The 16,798-nt window shown below is 36.3% G+C and overlaps 1 protein-coding gene across 1 annotated transcript; it reads left to right on the top strand.

The window, feature by feature from the left end:
* The first annotated feature begins 4,049 nt into the window (after window positions 1-4,049).
* On the top strand, window positions 4,050-11,929 carry LOC102689719 (lecithin retinol acyltransferase-like). The gene is made up of 2 exons (XM_006629483.3): window positions 4,050-4,608; window positions 10,760-11,929. The coding sequence occupies exons 1-2, from the start codon at window positions 4,084-4,086 to the stop codon at window positions 10,910-10,912; spliced, it is 678 nt and encodes a 225-aa protein (XP_006629546.1). The 5' UTR covers window positions 4,050-4,083; the 3' UTR covers window positions 10,913-11,929.
* The last annotated feature ends 4,869 nt before the right edge of the window (window positions 11,930-16,798 follow it).

Genomic DNA, 16,798 nt, shown 5'->3' with positions numbered 1-16,798 from the left:
TTAGACTATCTGTATTTGTCCATTTAACCTTAATCATCTTTCAGAGCGTATTTGTATTGATTGCAAAAATCTATTTCTCTCTTCTTCAAAGCCTATTATGTATTTATAAATATAATAATAAAATCGTGCAACAAAAGAGATGTATCAGGTGGTTCCAGTCATTGAGGTCCGTTCTGGTTGTGTGTAGGAAAATTAAAAACAAATCCTTTGCCCACAAGTCACTTTGCTATTTATCCTATAGTATATATTTGCAAAATGGGGGCAGCACATTAGTGTAGTGGTTGGTGCCTCACAGTACTGGGGCCCTGGTTCAATTCTGGACCTGGGGTGTTATTTGCATGGAGTTTGTATGGAAGTTTCCATTGGGTGCTCTGGTTTCCTCCCACAGTCCAAAGACATACTTGTAGGTGAATTGGCGTCTGGGAAAATCAGCCCTGGTGCGAGTGTGTGTGTGTGTCTGCACTGTGATGGACTGGCGTCCAGTCAAGGGGGTTTCTTGCCTTGTGCCCCTTGCTCGCCAGGACAAGCTCCAGCTCCTCTGTGAACCTGAATTGTTACTGTAGGAAATGCATAGCATTCTAATATTTGCTTTTCACATGGTGTTTACTCTTGTACATCAAAAGAATAAAAAATGCGTTATCTTTCCACATCTCCCGTTTGTGTTAACTAGTCTTTATAATTGACTATACAGTACACAATTTGAGTAATAAAGACCAATGGCAAAAAAGTAAATCCAAAATTTAGATTTCATTGCCTTTGTAGATTTCATTGCCTTTTGTGAGTTTATGCTGGTTCCCTGAACAAAGCTTTTTGAGGATTACTCAAAACTTAATCAACTCCCGAAGATGGGGAGTTTGAAGTCCCCAGCAATGTGAGTACTGTACTGATTATGGGACAATTACCCGAGAGGTTAGTATGGAATAGTTCGTTAATCTTCTCTTTTGGATGAACCTATTTTTCTGTATCTGTGGTTTGCAGCAATTTATACAAATGTCTCTCCCTGGTGGAGCATGGTTGGCAAACAAGTATACTGTTAAATAATGCAAACCATACTGTACATGCTCACTGTCACACTCACCGTTTTACAAGCACAGTGACTTGCAGCAGAGTTAGCATATTTTGTAGGAGAAATAAATATCTGACTGATACCACTACAAACTTAGCAATTGCTGCATTACAAGCCAAGGATTCCTGGCAGTGCTCACCCAGTTGTGTTCCAGCACTTCCAGGACAGGGAATTTCGGTCACAGCAGTTGGCTCCAACAAACAATGTCAGTTGTGCTTGAAGTGAGCAACTTTACTAGTTCAGACACTCAAAAGCTCCTTTGATCATGATTTAATTTGTTTTAAGTTTTTGTCACTATTTTTATTCTGTATGTTATCACCTGTGACTAAAGGATGAAAAAAATATGTTAAGAAGTTGCATAGGCTACCCGAGCAAAGATGTGCTTATTTATGTCATAGGAAGTCTGGTCAAAACAAAAACAATAGATGTTATTCTTTGACTGCGTTGAAATTTGAAACGTTGAAACCCTATTTATTTAAAACGTACGGAGTAATGACAAAACAATTTATGTGTTTTTTTAAAGGGGAAGATGATTTGCTTCCAGCTTCCAGAAAATGCTCTCATGTTCTGTAAAAACAACAGCGTTGTAACAGTATCTTAGTCAATGCAAAAAGAAAATAAAGCTTCAGTCCTTTCTGCTAAATGAGAGGGCTTTCATTTATTGTTTTTGTGCAAGTGAAACAGGCAGTATTAGCCACCTTTTTAGTATTCCTTCTGCTGAAGAGTTAGAAAACATTGGCCAGCCATGAGGGCCAGTCTGTTGCTTCAAAAGCGTTTGAATATTTTCTCTATAAATCAGAACTGTGGCACATGGTGGGAAAAAAACAGATTCCTTATTATTAGTAGTATGAGAAATGTTACTGGTTAATGTGTCATTTATCAAAATTAGCTAGCTGTAGTCATTGGTCATGTGGAGATCATCAGACAAGTCTTTTGTGCAAAGTGAAGGTATAGAAAGAATTGGTACATCACATTTCTAACAAAGATAAATGGCTTGGCATCCATCATCGCAATCAAACTCAACAACAAGTGGAATCCCTGCAGGTCACAAGTTAATCCTTCTAGCTGCTGAGGAGTATTAACCCCAAGCTGAGAGCCATTGTTGATGAGAATGGACTGATCTTTTTGTCACCCATGCTGTTTCAGTCACTAGCATTTAACCAATAGAGGAACAAAGATGAAGACGTGTCCAATTTCACTTAAGTCCTTAATCTCTTCCTCCTTAGTTTAATGGAGGAGCTGTGTCTCCAGGTACAGACATTCATTGAATTATTATTATGAGAAGGAGAATGTAGAGCAGAAAGAAGTTCAGTATACTGTACAGCCAAATAAAATATTTTATTCTGAAATTACTGTGTGCATTGTTATTATGATGTCAGTAGATTACCATTGTTGAGTTTTGTTACCATCCCTTTAGGATGGTAACAAAACTTAACATAACAGTATAAGATGTGTTTTACAGTATAAATTGTATGATCTCCTGGCTTTCTTTTTAAAATCCACATTATCACTTATTCTACTTTTTCTCACTTTGTGGGTATATTTAAGCTATTTTTCCAAGTTCCAAATCTGTACTGCCACTTGAATTACAAAAATATATATTTTTTTGTGGTATTCAGCTAATTTTGTTTCTTTAAAATGTGGCATAATAAAATCTCTCAGTTTTCCTACTCTGTCACTGGTTCTTCCTGCAAGACTCATTATAAATGGGTTAGTTGTATGCTACTCTGAGCAAGTTAATTATTGCCATATGCCAGCTGCTTGCCTTAATGTACTAAAACCTCCTTCCCTAAACCGGCTTGCCATCATAATTTCCATTCCAGGGTCTGCTCTACAGTTCCCTCATTTTCTGCACAACACTTTTTTTGTTTTATACGAATAGCATAAACAGTTTACTAATGAGCCTTCCCTCTTTTATATGCCACAATGAATGCTTTTTGATAAACTATCAAAATAAAATTTTCAATAATGAATAAAACATAAAACATACATAATTTGTAAAAAAAAAGCCCTTATCAGAGGGGTATTCAGAATTTTAGTCATGTTTAGTTAGTGGTGATTTATCAATCTAGTTTCCCTGCCTCCATAACATACAGTATACAGTATTTAACCATACCTGACAGTGTTCATAAAGTAACGAACGACCCTCCTTCATCTCTGATAAAACACTAGTTCAATTTTAATATGGAGAGTTTTTAACTAGCACGGGAACTTGTAATTGCTATAACTTTGAGAGCAATGTTCCAAGATGTGTGCTATAGTTATTCTACTCTCCTTTTACTTAGTCAAAAAGTCTTCCTAGCATATACAGGGAATAGCGCTATGAAACGACCACATTTTGCCATTGCTGTTATCATCATCGTAATAAACATATCTTAATTTTATCAAGGGATAAAGGTAATGATTACTTGAAAAACAAGAAATGTTTTGTCCATATTAATTCGACAGAAGAGTGGTAAAACCGTGAAAACGTGAAGGTCTGCCTTCAAGTTCGTGTATTTCATTGAGCCGATTAGAATATAATTTGATTTGGTTAAACAGATCTGTGTTTCCAAATTGCATTGCTACCGCATGCATCGCTGTTCTGCTCGTTTTGAAAACTGTTCTAAATTCCCTGTAGCCTTTCATGCTACTGGGAACCTCTTGGCATTTCAGAATGAAAAGGAATAAAGAAAAGCAATTATGTCATATCTATTTTTTCATATATTTCTACAGCCATCAATTGCTTGCCGAGAAGAAGTATATGGTATTAAGATTTACCTTTCGTATGAAGTTTTTATGTTTTTGTAAATTAAAGGAATTTAAGAACTGTAAAATGCCACCGTACTCTCCACTGCCACTAACTACAGGATTAAAAAACTTTTACAGGTCCTAACCTCACGTTTCTCTTGAGGATAGATCAATCAGTGTAGCCAATCGTGATTCCTGCAACTATATGATGTCATACTGTCTCCTCCTTGCGCGCTATGGAATAAAAGCTGTGATTTAAGTTGTTACTGACACCAGTAGCTCCCAAAATGCTTGACTCGTTGACATTTCTGTTTGAGAAGATTTTCCTCCTAACTAACTTTAACGTCTTCAATTTAATATCAACGGATGGAGAAAAATGCCCCAACCATTGTGATGGCTCCTCTTTTAAGAGAGGAGATTTGTTGGAGGTTCCACGCACTCTCTTCATTCACTTCGGCATTTACCTGGGTGACAACAAAGTTGCGCATTTGATGCCTGACATTATGCCGGTGCTGACGACTGACAAGTGTCAAATTCAGAAAGTAGTGACAAACAAGAGACTGCTGCTAGGGGTACTTTCGAAGATTGCCAGCATCCGAGTTGACACTGTAGAAGATTTTGCATACGGGTCTAAAGTGATTGTAAATCAGATGGACATTATTAGTAAAAAGCAACCATTTCCTAACGAAGATGTGGCGTTAAGAGCGGAAAAACTTGTTGGAGCTACACCTTACAGCCTGCTTTGGAATAATTGTGAGCATTTTGTTACATACTGCAGATACGGCACGCCTGTGAGCTACCAGACAGACAAGGTAAATTATATTTTTCCTCACCCAGCAGCAGGTAAATGTTTAACAGATTAATAGCACAAACACCCATTGAGGGATTATAAAAGTGTAGGAAAAAAAACTAGGAGACAATGAGAGAGAGATTAAAAAACTAGACAACATTTTTTTTCTGGATCTTGGGAATCACCAAACGTGTTCTGTAAGATGTGAGGAATTTGTGATCATAAGAATAGGAATAACTACGCCATAAATATAAAAAAAACAATAATATATTGATGCCGAAAGTGTAGAAACATAGCTTCTTCTTCTTTTTCTTCTTCTTCTTCTTTCCAGAGAAATTGAGCAAATCTTACAGTATTGATAACATCGTCACCTGAAGCGGAAATACATGAATGCATATTGCGCTTCGTTACCGCTAGGAACAGATAACTGTGCGCGCGGACTGTGGGGCGCATGCAGTTACTCACGGCTACTTGGCACCTCGATTCCATTCCAAGTCTTTGTTCCAACTGGCCCCCTATTGGAAAGTGAAGTTCATCTCTAGTCTTCCTGGGACTCTCAAGTGAAGAAAGTTCTAACCGGTTTGATGGTTTTCACTGGAAAAGTTTTGAAAACATGTAAAATACTAAATAACGAATAAATAACTACAGGCCCATTTCATTTCTTGGGAAATTGCGTCAAAGTCAAAGGAAAGAATGATGACAAGTTTCAAATTACACAGCTTTGGTCTTTGGAAGCTATAGGATCCCCTACGAGCTAAGTTACCATATAGAATCATGTTTTTGTATAATATGTAAAATTACTTGTTTTTACGACTTAACCTGTTGCTAGTTGAAAATACTTCTGAAACATTCAGAAATCCAACTCTAGAAAACAAGACTTGCCCATCTCCGGCATGTTATGTGGCGGAAAATAATGCCTTATCCTGGTTCTTTAACTCATTTAAAAACGTGTGGGAAGATAAATCAGTGCACTGTGCAGAGCGTGTAACTTACTACCTTCTGCACAGCTCTAAAATATACTGTATACCAGCCTAACCCAAATTTCTCAGTTCATGCCAAGATCTGGTGTTACACATAATCATCCGGTACCATTCAGCCAATTGTAACTACCTGCCTCCAATATGTAGTATGAGTTTAAATGTTTGAAAAAGTGATAGGCTACAGTACATGTACTGTACCATGTTTATTCACTAATTAAAAAAAACAATGTCTTTAACAGCCTGTCTATTGTATGCCATTTGAAAAATACAGAATTAAATTAATAGTCACCTTCCTTCTCCAGTAATGCTTTTCACTAATTTATTAGAGTATGCTTTGTAAAATTATTATATATTTCCGTATGATAATGCTTTTAATTTTATTAAGCACCTTTTAGGCACAGATGGCACAATACCTTACAAACACATCATCTAATTTAGGTGTAATGTGTTCCATGCCCTAGTGAGTGGTATTTAGCATTTCTAATGAGTTAATTAGATTAGGACAAATAATATTTATTTCTGCAGATCTATTTAAGTCTCTGCCTTTATTTAATCCATTAATTCCTACTTTTAGGTTGAATGAACGCTCAGTAAACATAGATAAACTATTGCTATGAAGTGTCATCTAAGTATTTTTTTATATACAGTAAATTGTTAAACACCACTGATGAAGATGAAGAATTTAATACTTACTGTATATAATAGACAAATAAATAAATAAGATAAATGGGTGGTTTGTATATAAAAAAACAACAAAGGTAAATCTTTCCAAGAAAAAGGCTGGTGATGTAAATATTTCATATTATAAGAATCAAGTAGAAAACTAATATTTTTAAATGTTTTTAATGGAGCTACTTTGTTTCATCACACAATTTTTATGAAATATTTTTAATTAAGTCTTGTTTTTTTCGTCATTATTTTTATTAATTCTAATTTCACCATATAGTTTTTAAATACCCCTACAGTAACATTGTTACCTACTGTAGTCCCTGTTTTTTAGAATACCTATTATCTAGTCTAATAACCTGTTCTCTTCAAATTGCAGAAATATGTTTCTCATCTTGTTCATTTTTGTTAGGCTCAATAGTTGTGTTCACAATTGCATAATTATCTAAGTCCCAGACTTGTTATATATATTGAAAATAATGCCTTCACAAATCAGTCACAAGTTATAATTTTCTGTAAGTATTCTTTGAAACTTAATTGTTAGGTTAATACAAAAACAAACAAACACTATGCAATACTGAAACTGAAACCTTAGAAATCAGCAAAGCTAAAGTTTTCTCATCCTCATCCAGCTCAGTAAATCTGAAAACAAGCTGCTTGGCTTCCTATCACATTGAGGTGAATCAGATGATTTTAACTGGCCATGTTGCATTGTGCCCAATAGTACTGTAGTACTTTGTTTTAGAAAGATCTGAATCATGGAAAAGCCTGGTGTATCCTTGGCAATGCGAAATTACTCAAGAGATTTAGATGGCTTGTTTTGGATCACAAATTTCTCAATCTTTTCACCCATATAATCTGATGAAACATTCTTTTAAATCTTGCTCTTTCTCAGCCAGAACAAATACTTCATTGAACCAGCAAGACAATAGTGAATTAGTTTGTTTGAAAGGTTGCTCAGCAGCCAAAACCTAGTTAAATCTCTCATTGCCCCCCTCTTTGATATTTATGGGCCCTATATTCAAAACACTTAGTAGGAAGCAATGGGGATTTTACTGTTTGAAATATAGAGCCCTCTGTGTTTTATAGCTTTTTCATGTTTTTGTGTTAGTTGTATCATCAAGGCTTTAAAGAAAAACAAAACACAAAAATGCAAGACCTAAATGCATAGGGGTCATGCCAAAGACTTTGTTTCATGGATTTACAGTGCTTGATGATGGAATTTTGATCGTTTTTAAGTATGACAGTGCAAGAATGAAGGCTGTTATTGCTGGCTATAAAACATTGATTAACCTATGTAGATAAACGTTGGACTTTATTGTTATCTTTACAAAATAGACATTGCTCTGGTCCATAATTATAGTTAGAATTAACTGTTTGTTTTTTTTGTAAACCTTAATTGTAGTGCACATAATTATTCCTTAGTTAGGGTTATTTCTAGTGTTCAAATGTTTTCTTTACTAGTTAAAAAAGTAAAAAATACAATTTCAATGCCATTCACCTGTCACATTAAATCTGAAAAATAATTATTTGAAAAAATACTATGCACAAAAATGTTGTATATATTTATAAAGCACAAAAAATAAAATCAGAAATCCATAATACAGTATGTATATTCAGTAAAGAAAAAAACCTGTGATGAAAGTAGTACAGGTTTGGATGTTTTTTAATCATAATCTTAATTAAGGGTGTGTGCTAAAAGTAATAATATAATATTAAATCTAGTATACAAATAACGTAACAAATAAAATAACAAGAGAAAATGTATAGAAAAAGGAGGAAAAATAAAAAAGTCAGTCCCTTCCCCTGTCCACCTCTTTAATCCATTCCCTGGAGCCCGTCTGCCTTGCCCTGCCCCCGATGGAGCCGCAGATCAGTCCACATCGGGTCTTGACCCCTTTTTCACAACCCTAGTCACCCCACATGCAGCGATGGGTCTCTCTAATACCCTTCCCCCTATTCTCTGCTGATGGTGTGGTATCAGCCCCCAACTCTCCTTTCCTCAAACTTTCTCCTTCATCATCTACAAAGAACCCTCATGGAGCCTTCTTTTCTTTGCCAACATGAAGAAGCGCCTTTTTGACCTCCCTCTACCTCTCTAGACTTCATAGACAGCTGTCTTGCCATTTGCCCTCATCTTCCATCTGTTCCTGATGACGCCATTCCTCCTTGGAGCTCCAGTGCAACTACAGTACATGCCGAGGGCCTCTAACTGTCCTCTCCTCTATGCCCATATTGTCTCCCCCCCTTCTCTATCTTGTCTGCTCTCTCGTCTACTTTCTCCTCTTTCTTCCTTTTTTCATCTTCGGGTACCAATCCATCACAATTTTAGCCTCAGTAAAATCTTTGTTGTCGTCTCTTTCACTTCCTCAGTACTCTCTTTCTGCTGTACCTGTAGAAGCCCTTTCCACCACTGATACTCACTCTGACCCCCCACAGGGAAAGTGCACCAGATTCCTGCTTTCCATTAGATGCCTTTCTTTAGTGGCTCTTCTGCTACATCAATGGAGTCATCCCTGAATTCTGGGCTCCAGCTTCGCAGATTGGACTGACATCTGCCTAAATTAATTGAATCATAATGCATCTCTTCCCCTGCTTGTCCTGACCCCCCTTTTCCATTTCTGCCCTCTACTCAATTTAGGATTAGCTCTCTGTTTATACCTGACTGCATGTATTGTGCTTAATTGATCTTTCTTCAATTTATAACTTCGCTGCTCTTGACTTTAATAAGTCTGCTCACTAATTCTGACAATTCCTCTACACTAAGCAGTTGAGGACCATGTTATACCTGATTAAACCAGCAGGATAAAATTCTGAGTTCACTACAACCACCATCATAATGTCTTTAAATTTATGCTTATCAATCCTAAACCTCAGACGCTTCATAGGGTGCACTGACAAGTGTTATGTCACAGTCCATCTTGCTTTCATCTTGCACCAGCCCAAGATATTTGACACTTTAAAAAACTCTCTGCTGAATATTCCTTCATTTACAGATTAACCTCCATCCTCCATTTCTTGGATGATTTTCTCTGAGTGGCACTGCCCCTGCTACAGCACTTTTAGCCTTGTTTTTTTTTCAAATGTTTCAGCACAGAGTAAACTTGGGCAATTTCCCTCCTTTCAGTCTACAAGGATTGTCCTTGACTGTAACCTTTCACACATTCTTGTCTCTAGCCAAAACCTGCTGCATTCTCACCACTTCCCACCTCTCTTATTCAACACAAGCTCTTAAACCTCCTCATCAGTTGGCACTGCATTCTTCACTGCTCAAGAAGGAATCCTAACCTCTTCATTTAATTCCTGAAGTGCTAATCCTTTGAAGTTTGCATGGAGTTTATATGAAATCTGACTCCGATCCACTTTAAACACACTCACCATGTTCCGCAATTAAGGATTCTGCTTTGGTGTTCTGTGGGTTGTTTTCATTTCCCTTCTTTGCACTCATTTAAACACTATTTTTCTATGCCCTTTTGGACATTGTTGTCCCCAGCTAAAGGAGTTACTCCAGTAAAGATTGCTATTCAAGTCACGCCTTTTCTTTGCCTTAATTAGGGTTTGACCAAACTACTCTAATAACGATGTGTGGCAAATGCTGACCATTTTATCTTGAGGACTAACATTTACACCTAAATATCCATCCATCCATTTTCTAACTGTTTCATTTAGGGTTCCAGTTCAGGGCTGTGTGGGAACTGTAGCCTAGTCTTGCAAGCAACGGACGCATAGCGGGATACTGTATAACCTGGACTAGTCACCAGTCCATCTCAAGGCAGACAGAGATACACACACTCACACCAGTGCCAGTTTTCCCAGAAACGAATTAACCTACAGAAAGCCAGAGCATGAGGAGGAAACCCATACAAACACAATGAGAACATACAAACTCCATGCAGATAGAATCCAAGTCCAGAATTGAACCCAAGGCCCAAGAGTTGTGAGACAGTATTTCCAATCACTGAACCACTACAGTATGCCATCTGACACTTAAATATTTTCAACATGCTTTAAAAGACTGCTGTATTTTACTGTACATAAATTATGTTTTAATCAAATCCACATGTGGGTGTTCTGTTGGTTTTATGCTGTTGAATATCATTATATTTTAATTTAATGATCTAATATTAATTGTTTTTGTTTTAGCACTATTTTCAATTAAATATATTATTATTAAGATTAACATTATTTGTTAAAAAATATCTTAAAACATTACTGCATAGGCTCATTAATATAGTAAAAGATTTATTTGAAACACAGCTATTTAAAGCAGTTAAGATGCTTCTGACACATAAATAAATTTAGATCATAAATTTAGATTCCTCACTGGTATCTGATAAAGAATGACAGAATCTGATTTTTCAACTTGCAGAAAACCCGATTCATGACCGCATTCTGTTTTTTTTAAACCAGTCCAAAAAGCATGTGGATTGTTTACATTTTTAATTAAATTATTTGTATATTTTTACGAATTGAACAATGGAGAAAAAGTTGGATGCTGGTCTGAAAGGTTCTTTCTTTTTTTTTCAGTTCTGTGAAGCTCTGAAAATGATCATTCGTGACCAGAGGAGTGTCCTTCTTACAGCTCTAATAGGAATGATCTCAATTCTCTACGCAGGACTTGCTCCTTCTACAGCACTGCTGACCATTCTGATTCCATTCACTCTCTGGATGGCTGGTTAATTTTGACAGAAGATACACATACAGTACAACAACAAAACACTTATATTGTTTCTTATTGGATGGACATTTATTTTTTAAAAGCATGTACTGTAAATATACTATATGTGATGAGAAAATGAGAGATGTACTGTATGTTTTCTATTTTTGATATCACATTTTAGCTTACTGTGTAAGCAAGTGTGGTCTGCCAACAATTATATGCCTAAAATTAAGTGACTTGTTTCTTATATATTGTAACTATTATCACTATAGGCTTACTGTGTGTTTTACATTCAGAGCATTATGTACTGTACATAATTAACATTTTCTAATTGTAATATTTGTATTTTTGTGCAAATAAATGATTTACATTTAACTTACATATAAAGAATGTATCATTTCTACTGGTGAAAATGCATCTCATTTTGATAGTAACACTGGACAAAGCGTATTTCTTTTTGAACATTTACTGAAAGATGCAGGGAAAAGGCTGCATTGTGATTAGAATATGCTAGTATGAGAACTTTTTGCTCTTTGCTGGAACAACCAAAACACATATATACAAGGACATCTCCCACCAATGCTGTAATATCAACACAGTAGCACAGTTAACAATGAGGAACCCAAATACGGGTACACAGACACTCGGGAGGAGATCAAACTCTTACCTTACATCTTATCGCCTACCTACTGTATGTATAAATACTTCATTTTTAGTTCCCTTTCTCCACCTCCTCTTTGCCCTTACAGCAACTCCCAGACTCATTCTTAGTCTTATTCTTACTCATTCTCTCCTAAGTCAGGCAAGTTATTTGCACCTCTTCTCTGTCATAATTAGACTAAATGACTAAATGACTAAATTACTATGATTCTTAATCTAAACATTCTCCTGATAGCTCTTGCAAAATATCTGATATTGTATTTGTTTTCATGCCTGAGCATAACAGAATACTTGCATTATTTAAGGTCACAAATATTTGTCTTTCCTTAATGGATTAGGGGCTTTATTTGAATTGGGGTAAAAATAATTATACATTTTCTAATATAAATGTGTTGTTGTATTTTGTGTTTTAATACTAATGAAACTAATTCAAAAAGTTGCTTTTCTGGAACAAGCAAAACAGGAAAAGTTCTAAATGTGATGTGTAGAATAAGCACTTTAATAAAAGATCCTAGACCATGAAGGACTTCATAAATTGTTGTGGCTTCTTTAAGATCATTTTGAAAAAAAATCACTGGGAACTACTGAAAAGACCTGAATGCTAGGTTTTATTGTAATGGATTCAGGTTCTTGTGTCCTCACGTTCCCTGCTCTCACCCCCGGTTCATCCCTCACCACATGGGCCCGAACCCGGGTCTCTGGCTTCACTCCACAGGGGTCTTGCCAGCTGAGCTACTGTAAAGAAGACTTTCGTCAGCCTGGGCGGCTAACATCCCTGTTATACGCAGGGTCGTATTCGTTACAGTATGTTCAGAAAACTGAGTGTAAATAATCCAGTTGCAGCCACTCTACAAACTGGAGTCTATTGAGTTTATTATTTTAAAGAGATCTTAAAGAGAGTTATAGTGATTTAGGTAAGAGATCACAAAAGCATAAAAGTTGTTTCAAAGTAAATTTGGTCATTTTTCTTAGCTGATAGAATGCTGTACTACCAAAAGAACTGTGATGTGGGTCTTATCCTTCTTCTTGCTTAAAGTGTTTTTTTTCCCCTGATTATATATAATCCCACTTATAACTGGGATTGTATGCAGGGCAGGATCCCACTTTAAATCAGCCTCTGACACTGTGTTTGTCCAGTTGATATTTGTTGTATGTTAATTAACTGTGACTTTTAGTGAACTCTTCCTGTATAAATAAATCTCTAGGTTTACAACGATACCAAGTTTCCGTACACTTGATAGAAATAAAGCAGAGCTGCTATCAAAGGTTCAGCAATTCTGAAGACAGTATAATTTTATTAGTGCTCTTAAGGAACAATTTACAAATAATGAAAATTTACCATTCTCAGTTTGTACTATATGTAATTAATGGGTAATACTGTAGTTATGTATAATGTGCGCAGGCTGATACTGAGAATACTGAGAAATATATATTATAAATGTATAAGACTTGAACAAGCAAAGTTCCCTCTATCCATTTTCTAACTGCTTCATCAAATTCAGGGCTGCAGAGCCAAAGCCTATCCGAGAAAGCAACAGGCGCAAGGCTGACACAAACATGCACACACTCACAGCAGGCCCATTTTTCCCAGAAGCCAATGAACCTAGCAGGATGTCTTTGGCCTATGTGAGGAAATTGGAATCCATGTGTTATGTACTATGTTAAGGGCATTGGAGAAAAAAATGCTGTATTTTATTCCCTGGCACAAGAGGAAGATCAGGTTTAGGGAAGATTAAAGATAAAGATAACTGGTACATTCTCCCTGTCCACAAAAGGGGCTTTTTCTTCAAAGATCTGTTGTAAGAGATAACAGAGGTGAAAGATTCTTCATATTGTTCAAGTTAGTCAGCCCTTATCTGGACACCATCTTGCTGACAGACAGATTTGTCAGTCTTGTTTGGTTTTAGTTTTGGTGAATTATAGCTAAAGGGCATACTAGCTAATTACAGCAGCTATCAACACCAAAACTCACTGAGTCTACACTGACAAAGGCAGAAGTCCCTCAGTGGCCCATGTACCCTTGACCTCTGACCTGGAGGATATATATCTGTCTGCACTCATGTTTCTTCATCACTTTCTCCATCAAGTTAACACCAACTAAAACTGATATATAAAAAAGAAAAAAATCTGAGTAATAATTTGTCTTTGGTGTACTTATGGTATGAGGAAACTCACTAGACTCTTAATCAATAAATATTAAGTGTATCGGATAATTAGTGATAGGTTTATGTCTTAAACATAAGTCAAATATTTAATATGTAAGACTCCATATATCATGCTAGCATGTCAGTGAAGGTGAATGATTTTTAACATCGAAAAATAACATTTAGATTACCAACACTGTTTCATCCTCACAATGTGAAGTAACAAATGTAGTTTACTGTCACAGGCTAGGTAAAATATCAGTTTTGAGCTACTGGACCAAAGTCAGCAGTATGATTAGTCCAAAAAACATGAAGCTCATGTAAAAAGTGTATCATCCCTTTTAGAAATGAATTTTTTAGCTTTAGGGTTGTTCTGCATCATCTGAACCTAGTGTCCTTGTTAGAATCGAGGGATGCTTAGTTTGTCCCAAAATATTTCCGGGTTTTATTTAATAACTTATCTTGTTCTACTAAAAAGGTCAAGCTTGTGTGCAAATGGACTTTCCAGCAGGATAACATTTTGAAACACACCTCCAATTATAAATGCTTGTACATAAAAAATGCTTGTATATAAAAAAAACGAAGTCTGTATGAGTCATATCAATCTCCAAACCTAAATCCAATCAAGCATTGGTGTTGTAAACTAAATACATCTGTTCATAAACACAAGCCACATGAATTGAAAGAGCTGTGGAAGTTTCAGTAGCTGTTGAGGATGCTTACTGCAGTGGGATAGAAGCTGTTCTTGAGTGTAGAGGTCCTTGCTTTAAAAGAAATGTTAGTAAAAAATGCAAAGGAAATCGGGCTCAAGGGACATCTAGACAAAGTTACTCAGGCAGAAGCACAATGCAGACCAGCCAGTCAGAACAAGAAGCCAGCCGATAGAAGAAGAGACACAATTCACCTACCTTGAAAGCGAGATCACGCAAGATGGGGACAGCACACAACATACAATTGCTTGCCTGAAGAAAGCAAACCAACCCTTTGCCGTGCTCCATCCAGTGTGGAAATCCAAGAAATTAGGACTCAAGAAGTAAATAATGGATCTTCAAAAGTAATGTGCTCAATGTTTTGCTGTATAATTCTGAATGCTGGAGAGTGATCAAACCCATCTCAATGAATATTGACACCTTTCACACTAAGTGTCTACAGTGAATATGAAGAATCCACTGGCCAAACGCTCTCAAACCACTCACTGCAGTGATCACAGAGAGAAGATGGAGGTGGCAAAGGTATTAATTAGAGAGGGATTTACAAAAACGAATAAGCAAATCCCTTATGCAAATGTGCAAATCTCAGTACAAATATATGTGATTCAGTAGATGGTGGCAATAGCAGCTAACAGTCTGATCCAATTGACCTCTGTTTGTCATGGTTTGCAGAGAGTCCCCAGACATCCCCCCTGACTCTCTGCCATGAGCAGTGCAGTGTTGGACACCGCAAGGGAAAATTAAAAGAGGCAGTCGCACTTTAGAGCTGGAACTGAAGTCCAAGAAATCAAGCTGGGAAACAGCACCAAGAAAGGAATGAGAGGTTCCTTGCACTGTCCCATGTGTTAGTTGTAGCACAAAGAAGTGCTGAGTCAAAAATAAAAAAGTTTGTACTTTATCTGGAGAATAATGTAACACATACCATTTGTACTTTTGGGCATTGTCTGAAGTACTATTGGTAATATTGTGGATACTGCATCTATTTCTGTATGTGCATTTTAACACCAATTCTTGAATACATTTATCATAGCTAGTTTCATGCACCACATCCAGTGGCTGAGTGACTGCGCTCCTAATTAACCCTTATAACATGAAAAGCTCTCAGTTTAATGCTGTTCACAAACTTCATCGGGATATTTTGAGTTAAAGCTGTGATACAGTGACTTGTAAGCTGATTTTATGTGAAATTCCTTTGTAAAACTTTAAGATTTAATAGAAAGTGACACCCAAAACAGAAACAAGTGTAACAATGAGACAATTAAATATTAACATTGGGAAAAAAATGCAGATCTAGGAAGGGCTGATGAAGAAAATCTGAACAATACAGAAAATATTAAGATCTAACAACATCCATGGACAAAGACACTACATACCAGAAGGCACTAGCATCACCAATGTCTAGCAGAGCACATGTAAAAGGTTATAAAATCAATTAAATTCTGTAGCTGCCAGCAGGTGGCTAAGAAACAATCCACTCAACACATTATTATTAAGAATGGGAATTGCCACTTAAGGTGTGAGACAGGCCATCAGTAAAGACCTTGTGGTAGCTGCCTTAGCAGATTTGAAAGATAAAATACAATGGTCATGTCACTCTCTGAACAATGAAAAACAAGTCCTTCCATGTATATAAACTTACGTACCTCAATCAGCTGTGTAGTGTTATTGTTCATTGAAATGTGTTCACTATGGTCTGATTTTTATTTGTGCAGAATGTCAGTGTATCATTTTCACGGCGTAGTTATTTCAATGGGCCCACTTGAAACATATAATATATTACTAATGAAAATATTTTACCAATTGATTAAATAAAATTGAGCTTGAGTCCAGGTAACAACAAAAAGAAGATAGGCAAAGAATTATTGTATATTATTGTACAGTTTTGTTTCTGGATTATCATCATAAAATCTATATTGAGGGAGAAAAGATACAATTTCCAGCTACAAATAAATCAAATATTGGATTTACTTTTGGATTTACAGTATACTGAACAGTAATCAGAGACACTTACGTTGAGTGTTTTCAGTGCATTCTCACAGAACACAAAAAATATCTGTATTAATTCACATGGGCTCACACCAGGGCGGTACAAGAAGTTTAAAGTAACTCAAACATGTTACATTTTAATGAATTGAACAGTTTTTCTACCACTGTTTTAGACCTAGTAGCAAATTTCACTCTCTCCCAGCAAGTCACATGCAGAAAGCCCAGACAAACGGAGGTCGATAGGCTCAGGCTGTCAGTTGTTGTTCCCACCATCAACTGAATCACATATATTTGTACTAAGATTTGCAAGTTTACATAAGGGATTTGCATATTTGTTTTTGTAAATCCCTTTCTAATTAACACCATTTAATTCCGATTTATTGTACAGTTCTCTGTATAATCGCAG

The sequence above is a fragment of the Lepisosteus oculatus genome, chromosome 1 (assembly GCF_040954835.1).
Source record: "Lepisosteus oculatus isolate fLepOcu1 chromosome 1, fLepOcu1.hap2, whole genome shotgun sequence".
NCBI lineage: Eukaryota > Metazoa > Chordata > Actinopteri > Semionotiformes > Lepisosteidae > Lepisosteus > Lepisosteus oculatus.
The sequence above is the reverse complement of the archived record's forward strand: the minus strand, read 5'-3'. Positions and strand labels throughout refer to the sequence as shown.